Raw genomic sequence first — 22,913 nt, 5'->3', positions numbered from 1 at the left:
CAATAGATTTCAGAAACAGAAAAACCTAAAAAGGTGGTTCATACCCAACTTTATCTGACCAAGAATCAGAATGCTGAAGTGCAATCTGCTGATTTTGTTGCCAGCAGTTGTACTTGGAATCTTACCGGAAAAGGGCAATATGATATCATGAATACGCATGGTTCAACTCGGAATATAAAGTTGTGGTCAACTCTGCATAGTTCTAGTTTTTTGGCTATATTACAGTCAATCAAATCAGGCTCCCCTTTAGATCCTCTGGCACCCACCAAGCTCTGCAGCTTGGACCCTGATTACTACAGGTGGGGTGAATCTTCTTAACCCTTCGCTATGGGAGGGCTATGTTCTAGAGTCATGGATGCATGCCATGCTCTTACCGCTCCTGAAAAAACCCTAACCTTGACTTAACCAACTGGTCAAATCTCTGCTGCCCACCTTCTCCTACTTTTTGGAGAAACCTGTGAATGCACTGCTCGCTACTTTCGTGGAGACCCCCAACTTCTTACATCCTTCTCAATCGGGCTTTAGGGCCTGGCATATTACTGAATCTGCCCTCCTATGAGTCATTGAACATCTAAGATGACTCTTGGATGAGGGAGGAACAGCGACGCTTATTCTATTAGATCTAAGCACAGCCTTTGACACAGTGTCCCATTCTATCTTGGTCGAAAGACTGACGACACTGGGCCTTCAGGGAACAGTTCTAGCCTGGATAACCTCTTTCATGAAAGACTGGACATTTCAGGTTTTCTCGGCCAACGTCAGGTCGGATTTGCAGTCTTTGACTTCTGGAGTCCCTCAGGGCTCAGCTTTAAGGCCAATGTTGTTCAATATTTACGTCAACCCACTGGTAGATGTAGTAGAAAGTTGAGGTTCAACATTATTTTCTTTTACAGATGACACACACATTATTTTTACGTTGTCATCTGCACAGGGTCATGGACAGGTTGCTCTTAACCGGAGTTTCAATCGAATCTCCACATGGACAAACAATAATCCGCTCAAACTCAATGGTGATAAAACAGTGGATATGCTCCTGGGCAAGAATCTAGGAGCTAGGAGCTAGGACCTAGGAGCTCTTTCTGCATTGTCCCCTAAGGTTAAAGATTTGGGCTTTTGGTTGGATAAGAATCTTTCCATGAAGCCTCAGGTGACCAAGGTAGCCTCCACTTGTTTTGCAGAGCTTAAGTGGATGAAAAAGATCATCAGGATGATTCCTCACACAGCCTAAAGAATAGTGATGCAAGCTCTAATCCTGTCAAGATAAGACTATGGTAATATTCTGAATCTAGGAATTGATAGGTCCTCCATCTGATGACTATGCGCAGTTCAGAATTCTGCTGCTAGACATCTGTATCGCCTTCTAAAGCCTTGTGCTATATGTACAAAGCCAGAGCCGGAGTAGGACCGCAATATATTCAGAATTTGGTGGTGCCTTATCAGCCCCCACGTACACTGAGATCACTCAATGAGGCCTTGTGTACTGTGGCTAGGATTTGTTTGGCCTATAAGGGAGGCCGCTCTTTCACGTTTCTGGACCTGAAATTGTGGAACACCATCCTGGAGCCATTGAGAAAACTGCACTTCACTTCTTGAATTTTGTAAAGACTTGAAGACCTGACTGTTTTAAAATGACAATCTGGACATCTCTACGTCTGCTCAGAGTCGGGAAACCCTTTTTGGGTAGCTGCACGCTTTATAAGCCGATATAATATAATAATAATAATTTATAACCTGTCCCAATCAAACGGGCTGCTACATGGAAATTATTATTAGCCTCTGTGTATCCAATTGCTATTTTTATATCAACCCTAGTCTGCTCCAATTTCTTGATTCATACACTATTCCTATATCAAAGCATAAAGTGTGTACTACTGCCATTTTATAGCTTGCTAGCTGACACATTGTGAATCCTCACCTCATGTCCTTCTGGGCTATTTCCAGCCTGCTCCCACCTAATTCTCTGCACCAGTTTATTATTTACAGTCACTATTTGCCTCATGGTTTATAAATGCAGAATATGGTGAGGCTGTAACTAATTCATGGGTGTTACTTTGTGGAACAGTCCCAACTTGTCCCATTTCAGATCTACCCCAAGAATTTTTCCAGCAATGTCGATCTCACAGGTTTGCACATATGGTTTATTTTCAACCCCTTTAAATCTCCTGAAGATAGCGTCACTACCCTTCTCTTACCAGGCGGTACATCTGTAGTCGCTACTGAGTTCTTTTCACCTGATCCTTTCACTGGCTTCTCATCTGACATTCTATCTCCTCTTTCTTGACTCTGAGCTTCTGGTACTCCTAACATGAAACAGTGTGGTTAAACAAGTATTGTACAGAGCACACAATGTTTTATAGTCAGTATGCTGTAAACACAGAAGAGACTGATAACAATGAAGGAAGACCTCGTCAGTCGTCATCTTGAAAGAGACAGCAACCTTCAATGAAATTATAGGGAATGAGTTTTTCAGGCTATTAAGATTTCACATATATTGTAAATGTGATATTGCAGAGTATACGGTGTATATCTTGTACTTCACTTGACAATACATACAAGACAAGTCAGCACTGGTCACCTACACATCCAGTGTTGGCTTCTTTGACTACGCCATTCATCACTCTTACAGAACAATTTAATTACTAGTAATTTTTTATCTATTTCTCAGATATTAACTGTGAACTTATACCTTCTATATTCTGTAACCACTAGAAGTTCCTGAAATAAAACGTTGGGAGCAGAACAACCAATCAGAATGCTTCACTTGCTTTCGATACAAGCATTTTAGACCTGCTGCCTCTCCTTGTGTTGCGGCTGAAAAAAAGGAGGAGCCTGCTTGTTGTAACCTCAATCGGAAAGCAGCTTTTCCATCCTATGCGGCACAAGTAGAGAAAGCAGGAACTACATCGCACAACATAAAAGCTGCTCTCTGCACTACTACGTGAAGGATCCATCACTCCTTCTGTGACTTTCGATGAGGCATAGTTGAAATTTGTACATCACTGTTTTTTGCAGTGCTGAAGGTTGCTTATAGCTGCGTTATGCATCGCTTCTATTGGGAGCCTCTATCATTTACACCAGATTCTAAATCAGGAGACTCACTACTATGATACAGCTACACTTGATAACTAAACGTGTTACCCACTGCTGCTATGTCATAAAGTCCTTCCCAGCCAGGCTGGTGGTTCTCTGAGAGCCTGTCAGCAAAGTACTGTCTGATGTAGCTGAAATCAGAATGCATAGCAGGCAGCAGATTTTGGGAGCCACACATAATATAAAATTATAGATGTGTAAAAAGTGGATTAAGGGGATGTTTTTCATCTCATGGCTTTGCGTGACAACATAAACAGCTTTAGATTTGCTGTCATTGTCTTTAAATTATACTCAGAGCCCTACAGAGAAAAACATTGCTGTAATTCACTGTTACCCATATATAATTCTCTATGTTATGGATGGCTCTCATAGAGAGATATTAGTGGGAACGACTGGAGTCTAAATTCAGTGATTCACAGCTATGACCTAGCAACAGTGGGTTACTCAACTTGCTGACCACTGTTGCGAAGTCATAAAGGAACTCAGGCTGGGCACTCGGAGAGCCTATAAGAACAGCGCTGGAAAACAGGGAGCACAACATTTGGATGAGAAGCAAGGAAGGGCATAGAGAGGGGTGGAGGTAGGTGGCAGGAGGCCAGGTATTTTTATTTTAGATAGGTATGAGAGGTCATATTTTGTATGGCTGCCCATTACTGCTGTGCCCCAATACATCAGACGAAAGCAGGGTCAGATGATTTTGGAGCTCATACATACGGAACAAGTTATTTACCTTCAGTAACACGGTTTCTGGTAGACAACCTATCTAGCTGCAGATTCCTCACCTTTTGAATATTTCCCAGGTGTCAGATTGGATCTGGAAACTTTTTTCAGCAGTACCTATGGGTGCTGGTAGGTGGCACCATGTGGCTCTGCACTGACAACATTCCATTTCGCAAATGACGTACAGAGATTATATAAAATCCACTCCAGTGCCCTAACGTTAGTTGCTTTCAAGAGTGTTCACAACCCCAGATGTAGAGCTCCAAAAGCACATTGGTGTGACCAGTATGCAGATTCCTAGGCCTGGGATCCTATTAATGGAGAGATTCAAACAACAGACAGGGAGGATGGTAGGGTCGGTGAGGAATCTGGGGCTTGACAGAGTCTCTACCAGAAAGAGCATACCAAAGATAAGTAACATGTTCTTCTATGGATACGTCTTGTCGTAGATTCCTCATCTTTTGATTAGATACTAAAGTAGTACCTATTTGGAGGTGAGTCTGTGGATGGACTTAAACCAGAAAGTCCTGCTGGACTGAGCAGGCAAAAACACATTTCTGTGATCCTGGCTGTGCAGCCTGCAGTGCTTTTGGAACATAGTGAATATATGTAGGGACACAAACAAAGCTGCTTGCCAGCACATTGTAGATTGATCCTAATGCAGAGCACATAGATACAGTGAAATATTACTCTCTTCAGCAAAGTCTTACATTTTTTCACACCTCAGAAAAAGAGCTATTGTTTACTTAGTGTTCCTTTGTATGAACAATATAAATACTCAGAGTTCTCTTGGAGGTCAAATGGTAGTCTCTCCTACTCCTTAGAGGGGGGTAGGCGGAGCATAGGACGCTGGCATGGTGATGTTTAGACCAACATGGAATGGAGTCCCAAATGTATGCAAGTAAGACAACAGTGTCTGCAAAACAAGCTTGTTTTGGAAGAGGGTGTTGTATGGAATAACAGATCAAGGCCCTTCATCCTTTCACCCCATATTAGGATGTTTTCAAGTTAGGATTTTGTTTTTCCTCCCCTTAGATGTCACAGGGAACATTTTGCACATCATCCTGCTTTTAATAGAATGAGGGATGACAATCCTGCCACAAACATGGTTCGTCAAGAAAGGCAGGTGTCTGCATTTACAGGACACAAACGTAAAGGATGGATTGTCAGTATTCCCTTTTTGAGCAGACGGTCATCTACCCAGAGTACAGAAAACAACCATTTGCAAAGGCTGGCAACTTTCCCTGTGCCACCCCTGCTCACCCTCATGACACTGCAGTTCTGTCGAACATAGAAATTGGTATGTAAAACTGTCTTGAGGTTTTTGCATTCTATTACATGTACCACAATATGATAATATCAATAAAGAAATGTACAGCATTTGTAACCTCACTGAAATAAAAAGGAAAAATCTGAAGAGACTACAGGTAGCACTGCCTCACACTTTTCTCTTTCTGAATCTGTTCTTCAATGATGTCCTTGCTTGGAAAGGGAATGTGATTTGATCAAAATAAGAACAATCATGAGAAGCCTAAATTGTTTTAATAAACTATATGGGAACTACTCATCATAGGCCAATAAAATTGCTTAAAGGACTGAAGTGTGTGCAACATTGGGGGATTGATAACCACACTAATCTTAATGTAGTAGAAGACCCATATGGAAGCGGCTCTTAGCTCCACAAAACTATTTCATTCCAAGCAATAAACCAGAGGAACATAGTCAACTTTTAAAATCTGTGTTGGTCGCAGTAATGCAGACTGTGCTGCTCAACTGGTACTATGTTGAAAAGCCTCCCAGGAAGCTTGTTACATTTAATTACTGATTATACTTTATTCAGATTCCTAAATGTATATTTATAACAAGGTGGGCTATTAGTCAAAGCATACTGCATTCTTTGCACGATCAGGAACGTATGAGAAAGTACAGATTCCAAATACCATTAAGAAGTATGCTGCAGTCTACAGTATGGAAAAGGTCTAGCTCATCTAGGTGCTGGGAAATATTATACTAATTATTTGTCTCTCAAAACAACAGGCCTTTGCTACAATTATCTAAATGACAAAATAATACTAGATGTTAAACCCATATTCTTCTTTTTCTGGTTGAGCCACCTTCTGCTCCCAGAGTTTTCTGAAAGTGCAGTAGACTAAGACACTGTTTTGTTGTAGCTTGGTAGATTTAAGAGTTCCAGGATTATTGATGGATGCAAGGTCTGAGGAACTTAGTGAGTTTCAAAATAAGAGCTGTACTGTAGTTATTAAGGATAGGATTCAGATCGTTTTTTTACAATATGCATTTATGTATTTTAGGTTTAATTCTTCTTGGAAATGTGTTTTGTGTAGGCTAACGCTACAAGACCCAGCAAAAAGGGAAAAAATAAACCTTTCAGCAATCATTCTAAGGAATACAGGAAATAAACTGGAATTAAAACAGTAGTTAAAGCACAATACTTCTAGGCTTTGCATGTGGCATGTCTTGTCAGAAAACCCCCAAATATTGTACACAGGCTACTAATGAAGAACTGGTAAGGATTCTATGCATCCAGGATTCGTCTGAAGAGGAAGAATATTTGTGGCATTTGTTTCTATTAAAAGGCACAATGATGAAGGAAATACACAAATGCTATCCAAAAAAACAACCACTGAGAAACTTTGTGTAACAATCAATCTGTCAAAAAAGGAAATTAAAATGGCACCGGTTTATTCAGGGTTTGAAAAAGACTAGGGGCCAGATGTAGGTAAATTTTATTTTACCACCTCTTAAATACCGCATCATACCGACTCGGTATTTAAGAAGTGGTAAAATAAAAGTACCGAGATGTAGGTAAATACAGATGTGCATTTACCGATTCGGAAACAATCGGTATTTACCGATGCGGTAAATACCGACCGGTAAATGCCCATTCATTCCTATGGGCTTTGAAGCCCATAGGAATGATTGGGCATTTACCGGTCGGTATTTACCGCATCGGTAAATACCGATTGACACAAGGGTGCAGGGGGTGTCACTTTGACACCCTCTGGCACCCCCAAAAGAGGCTCGGGTGCCATGTGGCAGGCATACCTGCCCTAAGGGCAGGTCTGCCTGTCATATGGCATAGGTGTGCATGCACACATGTGCAAGCACACCAGAATCGGTATTTTCCCATCAAATAGTATTTGATGGTAAAATACCGATTTTTCAATGCTTGTGGGACTCAGAAGAGTCCCACCTACATATCAATTTTCCCGATTCCGTGAAAATACCGACTCGGTATTTTACATAATCGGTAAATTTACCTATCGGTAAATTTACTGAGTCTGTAAAATACAGGGCCCTACATCTCAAATTGCATTTACCGGTCGGTAACGGCCGAATTCGGCCGTTACCGACCGGTAAATGCCTACCTACATCTGGCCCTAGATGAGGCATATGCTCATCAGTTAACTCTGTCAGTTTAATATTTCTCGAATAATAATAAGCCTAATAGCACGATTATTCCTCAAAATTGTTTCTAGTTTAATTCCTACATTAATTCGCCTGTTGGCAGAATTTCCATGCAAGACACAATATGGTTGCTCAGTGACTGGAGTGTCTGAAAACACAAAGGGTTCCCTGCAACTGTGACTCCAAGGCTGTTATCTCCTGTCACTCCGCAGGGGAAATTAGTAATACCAAAGAATATGTTTCCCAGAGTTTAGCTCAAGCAGTTAAGGTGTAGTGGACTACAAAGACAAAAAATACATTTGTGTGCGTAGCATGTTGACCACCATGAAGAGATACATGGTATCTTAAATAGATTAGATTATTCTTACGTTAAAACAAAGTGTTTTTGCATCCCTTCTGGAGATGTGAACTCAGTGGCAATTGAGGGCAGTGGGATGCTGACAGATCAAGGTTTGAGCAAGCTACTAAATACTAATTTACTTGTAACTCTGATATTCCAGATAAGGCATCATAACACTGATAAATAGCTAACCCGCTGGCAGAGAGAACAGACATTTAGTCAGATTAAGAATTTGTGGAAATACCATATCGAAGAACAACAGGATAATCCCATGTGCAGGATAAGTGTAGATAGGTAAATCTAGCGAAAGACTACAAATCTGAAAGAATGATAACTGAGTCTAAAAAAATTAAACATGCTACAAGAAAGCCGCAAGAGGCAGTACACATTTCATTTATTTTAAACCATTTTACATAGTCTGATTTATCTCACTGGCTTGCAAGTCGATGTTCTTTGACACAAGACTATTACAAAGTGATGACTGAAGGGCTCCTTCCAAATACAAATGTTGACGCATGGTAAATGTTTCTGGTTATTCATTTCCGTCTGATCCAATTATTGATATATTTGTTAACCACATCGACGTTGATGACGAGCTCAGCTCGTCATGAGGTACACCTCTCGTACGCTCATGACGAGCTGAGCTCGTCATGAACCGTGGGATTTTTAAATCTTCAACGCACAGCGGGAAAATGCGCCGCACCGATGCGGTTAAGATGACACACTTCATTCACTGTGTGTTGTGGAGTAGGTTGTGCCAGGAACAAGTAAATAACACAATGAGGATGTTTATTGCATGGCTTCTGACACAAATTACAGCTGTAGGCCAGACCGGGAATGTGTTTTATCCATTGTAGATGAATCTCAACGGTTCTTGAAAAAGAAGGAAATATTACTTACTCTACAGCTAGTTCTACATCATGAGCATCTTTAATGAAATATATATATTGAATACCTCAACCGATTAGCAATACTCTGGAAGGAATAGTTTCTTACCTGAAATCCTAGCGCTCAAGGAGAATTTTCATTATAGCTAGAAGCACTGAATACTCCAGGCATGGGATCCTGAAGCACTTTTATTTATTTATTACTAAACACATATTCATTAAAATATACACTTTTATTTTTTAAACACAATTTGGTAAACATTTGTAAAGTTTACAACAGCCAATAGCATGCAATTCTCAAGCACTGACTTGGAAAAAAAAATCTATTTAAAAAAAATATACGAAGTCACTAAAATAAACTCAATGGCCTGAAACCTACTTTCACAAACCTTTTTCAAAGGAAGGTGAGAACAATAGGAACAATGTAGCCATATATGTGAGCACTGAAAATGCTGTGAGAAAACAGCATTGCTCCTTTAAGGCACAGAGCACTTCCAGTAGTTAGTTCATCATGCACTATATAGCATCTGAGCCAGTTCTTTTTTTTACAGAGATGAAGAATCACGAGAAGTAAGAGCAATTACCTATGCCTCTTCTCCACTGAGGAGGGTGGATTCTTATAACTATAATGATTTCCCTAGAGGAAAACTAGGATTTAAGGTAAGAAACTTGCTCTTCTTTTCCAGGGGACCTTTATTATAAATCATAAGCACTGAATAGAATAGCAAGCCCCTCTCTATAAATGGCAAAGGGAAAAGGCTTACAGTGCACTCTTCGAACTGATTACAAAGAAAGGCTTGCCCCAAGAGGGTAGCTGGGCTGAAATCTTAGTTAAGACAACAGTACCTTGTGAAAGTATGTATGTACATCCAAGTGGTCGCTTTGCAAACATCTGCAATGTCATTTATTTATTATTAATAAAGTCATAGTACCAGCCATACCATTTGTAGAATGAACTTGGCCCTACCAGGCAAAGTCTTATCAGCATTACTATAACACAGCAAAATGCACAACACAATCCATGAGAAATGGATTGAATAGAATTAGGCAAATCAATTCCAATAGGGCCAACATTCACAAATAGTTTGTCAGACTGCCTAAGCTCTGTGGTTTTATCAAGAAAAAAGCTTAGAGCCCTTTTTAAATCAAAGGGAATGCTAAATCCTCTCAGCTAGATTGGAAGGATCTGGAAGAAGATCAGAAGGGAGGCTGTTTGATCTAATGAAAATTAGAGATAACTTGTGGAAGAAACTAGGAATGGTTCTCATATATGAAATAGAATAAAAGATTCCTTCCAGTAAAAGCCTGAGTTTCACTAACCCTACAGGTGAAAGTAATTGCCATCTGTCCTCCAGGAGAATTGCTAGACAGAAGCCACATGAATAGAATAGGGGGCACAGCAATTTGGATAGGAGCACATTAAACTCCCAGGGAGGAAAGGTTTCCTAAATGGAGGACAAACATTCAAAATCCCTTACTGAAGGTTTGTGAAGGGTCTCCGGTAAGCTATTAAGGCTGAAGGGTGTATCTTTTTCAGAAGACTGCAGCCCGAATTCACTAAATCAAGAAGATAAAGGAATCCACAGCTTCTTGGCATTTGGTAGGAACGATATTCTTTTGTAGATGTCAAATGAAAAAACACTTCTGTTTGAATAAATATGATATTCTAGTGGAAGGAAGTCTGAGCTCTTGAAAGACGTTTGTACATTGGTCTGGCACATTTACATAGCCATATCGCTAGAGTTCAGGAGCCAAGCTGCCAAGTCAGTGTACCACCACTGCTGTAGCCACTAAGAAGCTATGAGAATCTGTCATTCACTAGTTTGATCATCTACAACAGGATCAATTACAATAGAGAAATGCGAAAAAAAACTCCTCTGACCAACTAACCAAAAGTGCACTCCCCAGTGTTTCTGGATGGCAATTATTGATTGTGTAATTTTGGCATTCCCGGTTGTCTGAAATTTGCAATTAAGTCAAGCCACATTTGTAAAAAAACTTCTTGCAGGACTGTGTCGTTTAATACTCAATAATGATTCTATTGGATTAGCCTGCTCAGAAAATGTGCTTGTGAGAAAGGCGGACTTAAAATCTTTAGTTTAGCCTTCAGCTTTAAACCTGCAAGACATGAAGATCAGTGAAGAGCCAGACTATGACAATAACCACCAGCAGCACTAATCACTTAGTAAGATACCATCATGTTCTTTTGGAGTAATTCGGAAAAGTCCGGTCTGTTCTCTAGAGGCAACATGTTTTGAAATTTCTAAAGTGTCTTCCACAAAGAGCTATCATACTGGCCAAGAAGAGCAGCAGTGTAGGCTATTTTCAAAGCAGTGGCTGCTGTACTGTAGAACTTTCTACCCCCCTACCTCATCTACTTACTTTCCTTCTCAGAAGGCACTGTGGAGACTAGCGACGTGGGATGGTGTTTTGTTGTTGCCCCCACTATGATATTAAGTCAGGAAGTGGATCAGAATGCAGGAAGATGGGGCCCTGCTTGTGAGGCTTGAGCTTCTCTTTTAACTATGAATAGCCACACTTTGCTGAAGATGGAGTTAGGAATAACTCCACTTCAGTTTCAAGAATCTCTGCAACCAGTGGCAGCAAAAGGTGAGCAGGAGATTGAGGATACAGCGTCTCAAAGACGAACGAAAACTTAGGACAGTCCCCATCTAAAGTAGTATATTCAGGTTGCTGCCCACCCAACAAAAAACCTCAATTCATGGTGGAGATATCGTTAACGGGAAAAACCCCAGTTGGCGCCAAATCCGCCAGAGTCAAAGAACAGTGAAAAACTGAATAAAAATTAGTAGAGTGAGGATCGCAAGTGTTTTGAAGATCTGGACCAACGTGTTGATCTTGACTGATGAGCAGATCTAGAACAGTGTCTAGATCAATGATGTAAACGAGAATGGTAGCATCTACTCTGAACTCTAGAAGATCTTGCTCTCTACGCTGGTGTCACTGAAGTCTCACTGGGAGGGAGAGAAGCAATAGGAGGTAACAAGGTCAGTAGATCTAGAGTAGGTAGTACTGCTGGAGGTGGCACTATGGGCTACATAGGTTGAGGTGACACTGGTGGAACAACCAGTTCTTATGTTGCTGGATGAGGTCCTGTAGAGGCTGCATCCTCAGGAATGCGCTCTGAGGCAGAAGACAAGGTAACCACTGGCAAGACTTCCCTGTATGGAGGCATTGACTAGTCAGAGTCTGGAAACATGGAAAGGTGTGAAGAAGAGGTTGAAGACGTGCATTGAGAGGAGTCCCACACCAAATGACCTCTTAGACGTCGCCAGCCTTGTTCATACCAGTGAGCCAGAAGTGACAGAAACAATCTTCAACATCACAGACCTCAACATTGAACGGGCGCATTTTTTTCTCTTGATGTGGGATCTCTCCATGGATCATGCCTGTGGGGGGTCCCTGGAGGTGGTGGAAGGAACAACAGTAGATGGTACACCTTCTCCACATCATGGCCGATCTTTTTCATGTCTGCATAGCTCTTTCTGTAAACAATGAAGCCTTATCTTCTCCCCGTCGTTCAGTTTTACCCAACCTCTTCTTGCAGAATTCAGGACAATAAGAGGACAGGAAGTACACAATACTGACACAGTGAGAATCTGTTTGGTCCTCAGTCAGTGCTCTTGTCAGCAGGAGCCAGAAAAAAAAGAACTGTCTCAACTGCTACCTACACGGTATAATGGGGTACTGGAGGTGCTCTATGTCTTAAAGGAGCAGTGCAGCTTTTCCTGAGACTTATCAAGTTTCAGTATATATGACACATATCTGGTCTTATTTTTCTCGCCCTTCCTTTAAAAAAGGTGTGTGAACGTGCTTTTTAGTGCTTCTAAACTTTCTTTTAGTGGCTTTGTACATATTTTAGAAATAGTTAAAAAAAAAAACTGGCCCATATAGCCTGTTATAGGCTGTTCTGAAACTTATTTTTTTGCAGAAAAACCTTTTTTTCCCCCCCAAATATAAATGTATTTATTTTTAAATAATATGTGCGTTAGAAAAAAGTGCTCTAAGAGTCTACATGTTAGCAGGGCTATTCAGATCTTCTGACTTATAATGAAGATTCACCGGAGGAAAAACAATGATTTTAAAAAATAGAACTTAATATGAATAATTTACATTGCCATTTGAAAACATCTCATGTCGTTTAAAAAACCCCAATATATATGATTAGAATTAAAAAAATGTAAAAGCCTTTAATTGTATTAAAATCATAGGGAATTTCAGAGAGTAGAAAAGAACATTTTTGCTACAAACACGTTGCCTGAAAAGGTTTTTCATAACAGTTTTTTTAACAAAGGAGTACAATACTGGTGATTGAGGTTTCTTTAGATTAAAAACACAACTCTGTTTAATTTGCCATTTTCAAAAACTAAAGCAATACCAACGCTCAGTGTGAAATAGTGAAAATAAGGCCTGCAGAATAACTAATCTAAATAAGCTCAGAATTATGTAATGATTATTTCTGCACCCGCTGCATATTGCTTTGGCTAGGAGTTGAAAAGACACTAGGGCTGTCATGATGGCCATATTGATACCTTAACATTAACAAGCATTTGCATAGCTAATAGGTCTCGCTTTTGGGACCTTATAAGTATTTAGTTATGCAGCACAATATCCTTGGTACAACAACATCAACTGTTGCATGGCTAAACACTTATAAGGACACGGATAGATGGAACAGATTCAGTTATGAATGATACCAAAAAGTACAGGATCATTACATGATTAAGTTCGATTAGGGGAAGGCGAAAAAAACACCTTAAGTGTATTAAAAACAAGCATTGGCCGTGCGGCCGTAACATCAAAGCGGCCGCGAACGTGTAAGTGATCGCCACCAAGCTTGGCAAGCATACGCTTAATGAGCATGACGAAGAAAGGCATATGGCGCCTCTGCTCGTAAACGTGCGCCCGCACACATGCACGCAAGCTGTAGGCTGGCCATGGTAGCATTGTTTGAAGCTCTTTACTGAAAGTCTCGCCAGACCAGCGCATGAGCTGGGTCAGGCGAGACCCAAAAAGGCAACCAACAAGGGCATGGAACAACAACTTTATTAAATATGTAATGACAACTCTACAGGAAACAGCAGATGTTTTGAATTCCCTAATTATTTAGGACCATCAAATGAGTGATCTCTTTCTATATTATCCAGGAGAGAAATACATTAATAATGATCTGGGCTTCAAACAATAAGGGCCTTCCATTCTATAGTAATGCAGACTATGGGATAAGCAATAAAATTGGTATTTACCTTAACCATAATTATAGATTTTCCACAGGCTAAGAATGGAAAACATAAAAGTGTAGTTTTCATGAACTAAACAAATAATGTACATAGAGAATGACTGTTTAAGTAGTGTTGTCTTTCATTCCTCTGAGGACCTGACTTGTTGAAGTTTAAATGAGGCGAAATGCATCTTTGCATACATTATTACTGTAATGCTTTAAAAAAGTGTGAAAGAAAGTTATTTTTAAATAATGTATGTCCCAACTGAATGACTGACACACCAAAATCAGCCAGAGAGGACTCTAGATTCTATGTGACACAAACAGAGGCTGCTTTGTTACTTAACCATGCTCCGATACACGCTTTGCCACTTCATCAGAAGTATGAAGCATTATCTAAATGCATATACAACACAGACAACAGTCACAATAAGCCATGGTGTAGGAAAACCTCTACTATACAGTATATGGAGTCTACAAAATCATTAACAAAGAAGAATTCAGTAGGGATACCTCCAACAACAATGGTAACTGTACCAAATGGACATGCTTGAAGTTGCCCTGCTGCAATAGAGTTCATCTAGTTGTCTCTAATCCAAATATCATCCTGGCATTGTCCAATGTGAAAGCAGCCATAGTGATGCTCTGCATGATAGAGGCAACAAACTACAAACTGATGGAAGAAATGATTGAATTATTCTCAGCCACTGGAGAGCACCTGGGCCCGCATTCCAGTCTATTTTTTTTGCCCACTATGGCATTTTAGACAGACCAGCCTTATGAGAACCAGTCTTCGTTAAGTTTCTATAGGATCAGTTGTGACTGAACAGCTAAGCAAGGCCAACATTAGTCTGTTGCATGAGTACACGTTCAGACGGGACGTGGCCTAGAGGATTGGTATGGTCTTGTGCCTACTGGGGCAGAACCAAGGTCAATTCAAATATGGGTGTTTCTCGCATGAAATGGCGGGGTGGGAAAAAAACAACGGACTGTTTGCAGCCCGGAGCAATTACATGTGGCTAAGATTAATTCAAACAATAAAACCCTTACCTGTTTTGCTTTTCCCTCTGGTAAAGGAGCAACCAATTGCTTTTTCCCCATGCCTCCTGGTTTCGTGTCAAGGTGGCCATGGTTGTTTTTGAGAAGGTCGCTGGTGAATGTGAACAATCTACATCAAAAGTAGGCCTCATTTATCCCCACTGGCCTTATTACTACGCCATGTCTCAGAAAGATAATATGGTGACAAATTTCAGTATCCTCCATTTGTCTAAATATGAGGGACATATGATGGTGAATAAGAGATGCAGCAACTTAAGTGAACCTCAACTATGACAACTGGTGCAGGTGAGCAAGCCCATGTGCAGTTTTCATACTTGGAATGCTTTTATGACCCTTCCACGAATGCAAGTACCTTTTTTAACCACTTTAGGGATTCCATCAACCTTATTTCCTAGGCTGTTGCTTTTTCTGATGAAAGATGGTAGCATTGATGCTACTCTCTGGTGGGCTGGGACATAATATAGACTCCATGCACCTTCCTCTGGTGAAAACACCGAACAATGAAACTTAATACTTTTGTGCCTTTTTCATAACACTATGTTCCCATACTCCTAAAGTCTCAAACTTCTTTCTGAAAGGAGTCCCAAGTCTTTATCGATCTAAGGGTGAAGAAAAATTATATACCTTTGGTAACAATCTTTCTGGTGGATACTCTATCTATGGAACCTTCTTCACACCCTCTTATCGGACCTCCTCTTCTTAACCAGAATCTGTCTTACCTCATTGTCCGGTCTCCATACGCAGCAGTCATCCTCTCCACACCCTTCCCCCCCCTCTCGGTTTCAAGATCGCAAGACAGGACAGAACCTGCAAACTTGGAGAAGGACTAGCCATCACCTTTAAAGAAAACATCCACTGCTCTATCTCACCCGTGAACTCTAATACTCTCCTGGAACAAGTTATACCTCTCCAGCAACACCACCCATGTAGGGGCCTTTCTCTACCAACCTCCCGGACCATGATCCAATTGCAAAAAATAATAATCACTAACTTTATCGCCCAACTGCAGCTCCTCCTTTTTACTTGGCAATCTCGATTTCCATCCGGAGGACCACATAGACCCAAACACCAACAACTTCCTGGAGGACCTGAACACACTCAAGAGGTGAAGGACCCAAGCCGCACCAATGGACATCTCCTAATCCCAGTTTTCTCCAACTTCACCAAAATCAAGGTAAAAAAGCCACCACCTTACCTGAACCAACTACTTCCTTGTGGGCGTCCACCTGCAAATCCCCCACCAACACCGAAGTACACATCCCATAGCCACCCGAACACAACTGCAACAGGATCTTCAAAAAAACATTGATCACAAAGTTCTAGGTCTGACGCCTGCGGCAATACCACAACCTCTCACGATTCATCATCAACTTTAACACCTACATAACCTCCTGTTCAGCCACCTGGCCCTGCTCAAGGCCATCAACGCCCCTACTATCAGACCACAAACAAGCTGGTACACAGAAGAATTAAAACTCACCAAATGCCATGGCAAGCTTCTTGAACACTGATGGAACCACACCCAAAATATCTACAAATCAACCCTTCAGTCTACCACAAGCAAATCAGATCCACCAAATGATCAGCACTGACGGAACGAATTAAGAACAGCATCAATACCGGCAAACACATTTTTACCATAGAGAATTACTTCACTCTGCTAGTCATTAGTGTCAAGACATTTACCCCATCACAGGCCCACTGTACCCAATTGTCCCATTACTTCAGCGACAAAATCAACACCATTTACAACAATTTCACTCCCCAACTAGACCCATCCACCCTCTCTGCCTTCTTACATGATGAGTCAAGCAACCTGGAAACCACTATGATCTGCTGGCCCACCATAACCACAGTAGAAACAGCATTGACCATGCATTCCATTACTCCAGAGCCTCATCGGATCCCTACCTAGACTTCATCTTCACCAAAGGACATGATCCCATCTGTGCTGCACTCATCCCGATACTCAATGGCTCCCTCCGACAGCAACCTTCGTGGATGCCGCGGAACCACCCACCATACTAATCCTTCTGAAGAAACCCTCAGAAGACCCAAAGTCGCTGCCAAACTACCAGCCGATCTCCATGTTCCCCTACCCAGCTTAAGTCCTGGAAAGATTTGTCAAGAAAACCCTGGCTGACCACTTCAACAACAAGCACCTTCATGACCTCTCTGAATCAAGTTTCAGGCCTAACCACTGCACCGAGACTGGCTTGTTTGCCGCCACCAACGACATAAGCATGATCATGGACAGAGGTTACACCAGGGCACTCATTCTGTTCGACTGTTAAGCTGCATTCAACACAGTCTCCCAGCCCATCCTTATTCAGTGTCACAACAAAACCAGCATAGGAAGAGACCTCCTCTCCGGTGGACCAGCTTCCTCCTCACCAGAGGCACCCAACCTGTTAGTCTGACATCATACATCATATACATCAGCTGCTGCCAGTCTGATCTGCGGGATTTCACAAGGATCATCCCACTGTCTAACACCTACATGGCACCGCACACCAACGCAACCCAAATCCATCAGCATCTTCAAATGGAATCAGCATCATCTCATGCACTGATGATCCCCTGCTCATCCTCTCCCTCCAAAGACACTCCCAACACCAGAACCAATCTCACCATCAGCATATCCAAAATCACCATCTGGATGTATACCAACGGTCTGAAGCTCAACTCAGACAAAACGAAAGTGGTGCACTTTGGAAAAGACACTTTACTGTGGATATCAGTGTGGTGGCCAGACGAACTCAGACCAACACCCATTCCGGTCAATCAAGCTAGAAACTTAGGGATAGTGCGGGACAACCAACTCTCAATGACCAACTAATACAACAAGGTCACCACCTCCTGCTCCCAAAACCTCCAGATCCTTAGAAAAATCATCAAATACCTCCTGGTTAACACTTGTACAACCATCACCCTGGTTTTTATCACTTACAAACTGGACTACGGTAGCGCACTCTTTGAAGGCATCACCACTTAGCTCACCATGGGGCTCAAAGTCTTCCCAAACACAGCAGCCAGTCTTGTGCTCAACCTCCCACTAAACACACAAGCAACTGCACACACCCCAAAGACCTCTACTAGCTCCCCGTCCCCAAACACACATTCTTCAAGTTCTTGACACACACAATCAAAGCCCTAAACAATCTAGGACCCACATACCTTAACAGCTACTTCAATTTCCACACTCCTACTAGAAGCCTCCGCTGGGCCAGAAGTCTGCTCCCACATTCCCCCTGCATCTAAAGAGCCAGAGATGACGAGCATGCTTTCTTGTACTTGGCTCCTAAAGTCTAAAACAACCTTCCCATGCACATCAGATCTGCAAGCTCAGTCATCGTATTTCACAAGAAACTGAAATCCTAGCATTTCCATTAGGCTTCTGTCACAGCTGGCACAGACTTTTCTTTCTAGCACCTGGATACCCTCCTGGGATAGATGTTCAATAATCAAATATTTGTTACATAACATACCTACAGATTATTCACCATTGAGCACCCCAGGTGCCAGGCAAACTGCATCCAGACAATGTCTGAGACAGGTCTCCGGGGCCAGTGGGATGGCCACTAGCTCTGTCAGAAGTAAAGACGTAGTGACATCGCTGGAGCCTTATTGTGCTCAACACAGCTCCCTGATGTCCATTCTCTTCTGTTTTTAACCATGTCCCATGAGGGGCCTGTGAACGTCCTTCAAATAGGGGGAGGAGGATGGAATTGCGGATGAACCTGTAGGTAGATAGAATATCTACCACAAAGTTTGTTATCAAAGATAGGCAACTTTTTCTTCTGAAGGATTCTTTCACCTGCAGCCTCCTCACCTTTAAACATGTTTCCAAGCTATACACAAACTAGGAGGCGGGTCTCAAGGAAATACAAGCAAGGTAATCGTGTAGGACCACACAAGTGAGGTGTCCATCCAACTGAGCCCCAGAATCCACAAAGTGTTTTTCAAGTATCTGAGAGAAGCACAGGTTGCCACTTTACTGGTCTACCACTGGCACTCCTCTAGCTTATGCAGCCATGGAAGGCTTTTCCTGGTGGAGTGAGCTCATGTACCCTCAGGTGACTCTTTTTTCCACCAGTGCATAATATGCAAGGAGAAAGCATTTTCTTTTGAACTGTCTTTCCTTTTTGCTTTTAGAGACCTGTGCATCCCACAAAGAACTGGTCATCATGCCTAATTTCTTTTGTGAAGCTAATGTTATAGCTCATCACATGCCTGGGCTCCAGTTTTTGCAACAGCTGATCCTCCTTGGAGGGTGGTATGTTGGATAGAGCTGGGTAACGTGATATATTCTCCCAGATGGAATGGGGACACCACTCTCAGAAGGAAAGCCGCCTTAGTTCACAATGCAAGCTTATATGGGAAGAAACACTTGAAGGGTGGCCTAACACTCAAGGCTTGCAGCTCACTAACACGATAAGCTGAGGTCACCACAACCAAATATACAGTTTTATAAGCAAGCAGTTGTAACATGTAACCATGCAGAGCCTCAAATGGAGCACCCATCAAGAACGTCAAAATTAAATTCAAGATTAATTGGGCATTATAAATGGGACAGCCAGAACATGTTTGTCAAACCCTTTAACCATCTGACAACCACCAGTGACTTAAACAAGAAAGACCTGAGAGACTTATAAAGATAGACAAGGCTGCAATATATCCATTGACTGAACCAACTGCACAACATTGCTGGGCCCAGGACAATGTCAACTAAATAATTTCGAACAAAGACGGTTTCAAACAATCAGTTTGTCTGCCTGAACACCATGTCACAAATGTATTCCAGCTCCCTGAATATTCAGACTTAGCTGAGGAGCGACAAGCTGATAAGATCACATCAACCACCTGCGGTGGAATCTGAAAAGGACTCAGATTACCCTACTCAATCCCCACACAAAGGCGTGACTCATGGAGATTGGGGCGTAGGACCTAGCCCCCTGATTAGGACAGAATGTGCAGAAGATCTGTGTACTATACTCTTCTTGGCCACTCCCGGGCATGAGATTGGTTTGGGCCTGGCAAATCTTTCTCAAATTCACAGAAATGAAAGTAATGGGAGGAACACATTGTGAAGCGCAAATTTTCACTTCAACTGAAACACGTCCCCAAACTGATGCTTGAGGGCACAGAATGTAAGGAAATGGATATTGGTGCAAATGGCAAACAGACTGACCTAAGGTGTGTCCCGGAGGCAAAGATGTCTTGAACCACCTCCTGGTGGAGATGCCACTTGTGGTCAGGAAGATGAGGCTGTCAACTCTTACACAGAGTGAACCCGCAATATGCATACACCTCTACTGCAAATCAAATAACCCGGTGACCTCTAACAAATGAACACCACACTTATTAATATACAATCCTTGCTCAGAAACAAACATCTTAAATTGAACCCCAAAAAGGCAGAACTACTTCTCTTCTCCCCCGGAACTAATCCTTTACCTATCCTAAATTGGATCAAGAATCTGGACCCTGTTAACTGCTCTTTCTCTCTGTCTAACTCCATTAAGTCTCTGGGCATTACCCTGGACAAAACCATGTCCATGGAGGAGCACATCAACAACGCTGCCAAAGGAGGGCTTAGCACACACAGACATCTCAAAGCTGTTTATCCCCCAAGACGATCTTAAGATGTAGTACAGTCTATAATCATATCAAAACTCGACTATGGCAATTACCTCTTTACAGGAACTCCTAAATGTCACCTGGCGCACCTTAAAGCTGCTCTCAACGCAGCTGCCATACTCCTCATAGGTACAAAAATAATTGACCAAATCTCTCCTGCTCTCGGTAGTCTTAAATGGCTTCCTATAGAAGGAAGATGCTTTTTAAAGACAGCCTGCATCACCCACAAAGTGCTTCATAAAAAACTCCAGAATACTTAGAAACCAGAATTTCAAGAGCTGGAAGAGACTAAATATTGAGAAGCTCCAACGCTTTTCTTCTTATTCCTCCCAATTTCAAGAAGAAATCATCTCAGTCCTGCTCCTTCTCAGGTAAAGCTACAAAGGTCTGGAACTCGCTACCCTAAGATCACCGCTGCAACTCCTCCTTCCCCTCCTTCAAACGGGATCTCAAATCTTTACTTCTCAACAGCTACCCCAACATGCACACAATTGTTCTTCGTTTCCCTGGTTGGTTAACGCCTTCTAGATGGTCACACTCCTTGCCCAGTAGCCTTTTTGTCACTGATGCCTTTCTCCTCCATGTGCCTTGTGTTATACTTTGTGACTTTATAACCATTTAGTGCTGTACTGTCTTGTGACTTTCACATTATGAATTCCCTCATATACCTCATGTAAACGCATTTATGTATTCTCATAACCTGTAAAGCGCCCTGATACCCTCGAATCCAGTTAGTGCTACATAAAACTCAAAAACAAAAAATAAGACAAATAGTTGGCTACCAGACGCATCTTCTGCTGGCACACCCTAGTCCAGAGTCTCAGAGCTTGACCCTTCCACTCCCTTCTTGTACCACATCACCGTCATGTTGTCTGTCAAGATCTAGTGAGAGAGAAAAGATGGAAGGATGGCCTTAAGCACCAGACATTTTGCCCAAGACTGATGTAGGCACCTCCTTTGGTGACTAGAGGCCTTTGATTTCCAGTTACCCCAGATGCACACCCCACCCAAAGGTGGACGTATCCATCACAACAATGGTCACTGCTGGCGGGGGACAATAGGACCACCCTCGAGTCAGGTTCTCCTCTGTTCCCCACCAGCTCATGTCCACTGCAATTTCTCTCAAGATCACAATGGAGTCTGTCAGATCTCCCTGATCCTACCACTACTGGAGGGCCATTTGATCATGCGTAACCAGAAGCATGCAAGAAGCCAACAGAAGGAGCAGCTGTAGAGCCATTAAGACTGGAATCTGAGCTCCAACCTAGAACATCGGAATCATAATAGTAAGATTGAAGGTCCAGAGTAAGGTCATGTCCAGCACCACCCGTATGGACAAGAGGCGTTAGGTGTTCAGATGAGTCTTGGGTAGGCTGACAGAGAGACAGCATCTTCAACTTTTCCTTGTGCAGTAATAGTTCAGACGCCCGAGGTCTAGGATTATCAGAGAACTGTAGTGCTTCTTGGGAATCTGGAAGTACATAAAGGAATACCCCTGCACTATTTCCTGCTTTGGCACCAATTCAAATGTTCCTTTCTGCAGCAGAATCGCCAGTTCCTGCTATAAAATCTGTGAATGGCCCTTCGGTGGAAGGGATACTGAGAAGTTATGGGGATGGGAGGATGCTGCTAAAAGGGTAGGGTATAATACTTTTCTAAAATCTTCAGGACCCCCTGGTCTCTGAAGTTAGGGCGTTTCAGGGCTGCAAAAAAGAGCGTACCAAACCCCCCAAGGGCATAACATGGTCCTTCACAGACGAACTACTGCACCTTCCCTGGAGGTGCTGGGATGGGGTGGGGGGTTTATGGGAGGAGAGAAAACCTCCACTTCCAGATTCACACCGACCCAAAGACGACCCTCAGAGGCACCCTCATCTACAGACCCCCGGGACCACGCGCACAATTCAGCGAAGACATCACGGACTTCATCAGCCCACACGTCCACCCCTCCGCCGAATACATCCTCCTAGGGGACCTCAACTTCCACCTGGAGAACAACAACAACACCGTCACCCTGCTGGACAACCTCGCCAACCTCGGACTCAAGCAACTGGTCAACACCCCCACCCACTACGCCGGCCACACGCTCGACCCCGTCTTCTCATCCAGCAAGCACATCACCTTCAGCCACTCCACCGGACTTCACTGGACCGACCACAGCTGCGTCCACTTCAGCTTCAGAAAAACCACTACTCACCACCACCCGCAACAGGTTCCTCACAGAAGTTGGAGCAAGATCACCGCCGGCCAGCTCACCGCCTCCCTCAGCCAGAACCCACCCACCAGCACACCGGAAGCAGCCCGCTACTTCACACAGTGGCTGACCGCATGCGCCGATGACCTCGCACCACTGAAGAACCCTCCCAGCAAACCCAGAAGCAAGAAGGCCCCCTGGTTCACCGACGAACTCAAGGACTCCAAGAAGACCTGCCGCACCCTCGAGAAAGCCTGGCTCCTCGACCGGACCACTGACAACATGACCGCCCTCAAACACGCGACCCGCAAG

General features: G+C 42.7%; 1 protein-coding gene across 5 annotated transcripts in view; it reads right to left on the bottom strand.

Moving 5' to 3' along the window:
* TRAF3IP1 (TRAF3 interacting protein 1) overlaps window positions 1-22,913 on the bottom strand; it is a 337,634-nt gene that overhangs the window by 104,932 nt on the left and 209,789 nt on the right. For 4 of the 5 annotated variants that reach the window (XM_078681404.1, XM_078681405.1, XM_078681406.1 and 1 more), the window contains one exon: window positions 2,193-2,300. The exons of the other annotated variant lie outside the window; for it this stretch is intronic. In XM_078681404.1, the coding sequence (XP_078537530.1) occupies window positions 2,193-2,300 (108 nt within the window). The remainder of the gene's footprint in view (window positions 1-2,192; window positions 2,301-22,913) is intronic. 5 annotated transcript variants of the gene reach the window in all.

This window comes from Lissotriton helveticus, chromosome 3_1 (genome assembly GCF_964261635.1).
Source record: "Lissotriton helveticus chromosome 3_1, aLisHel1.1, whole genome shotgun sequence".
Taxonomy (NCBI): domain Eukaryota; kingdom Metazoa; phylum Chordata; class Amphibia; order Caudata; family Salamandridae; genus Lissotriton; species Lissotriton helveticus.
Note: the sequence above shows the minus strand (reverse complement) of the source record. Positions and strands in the feature narration are given on the sequence as shown.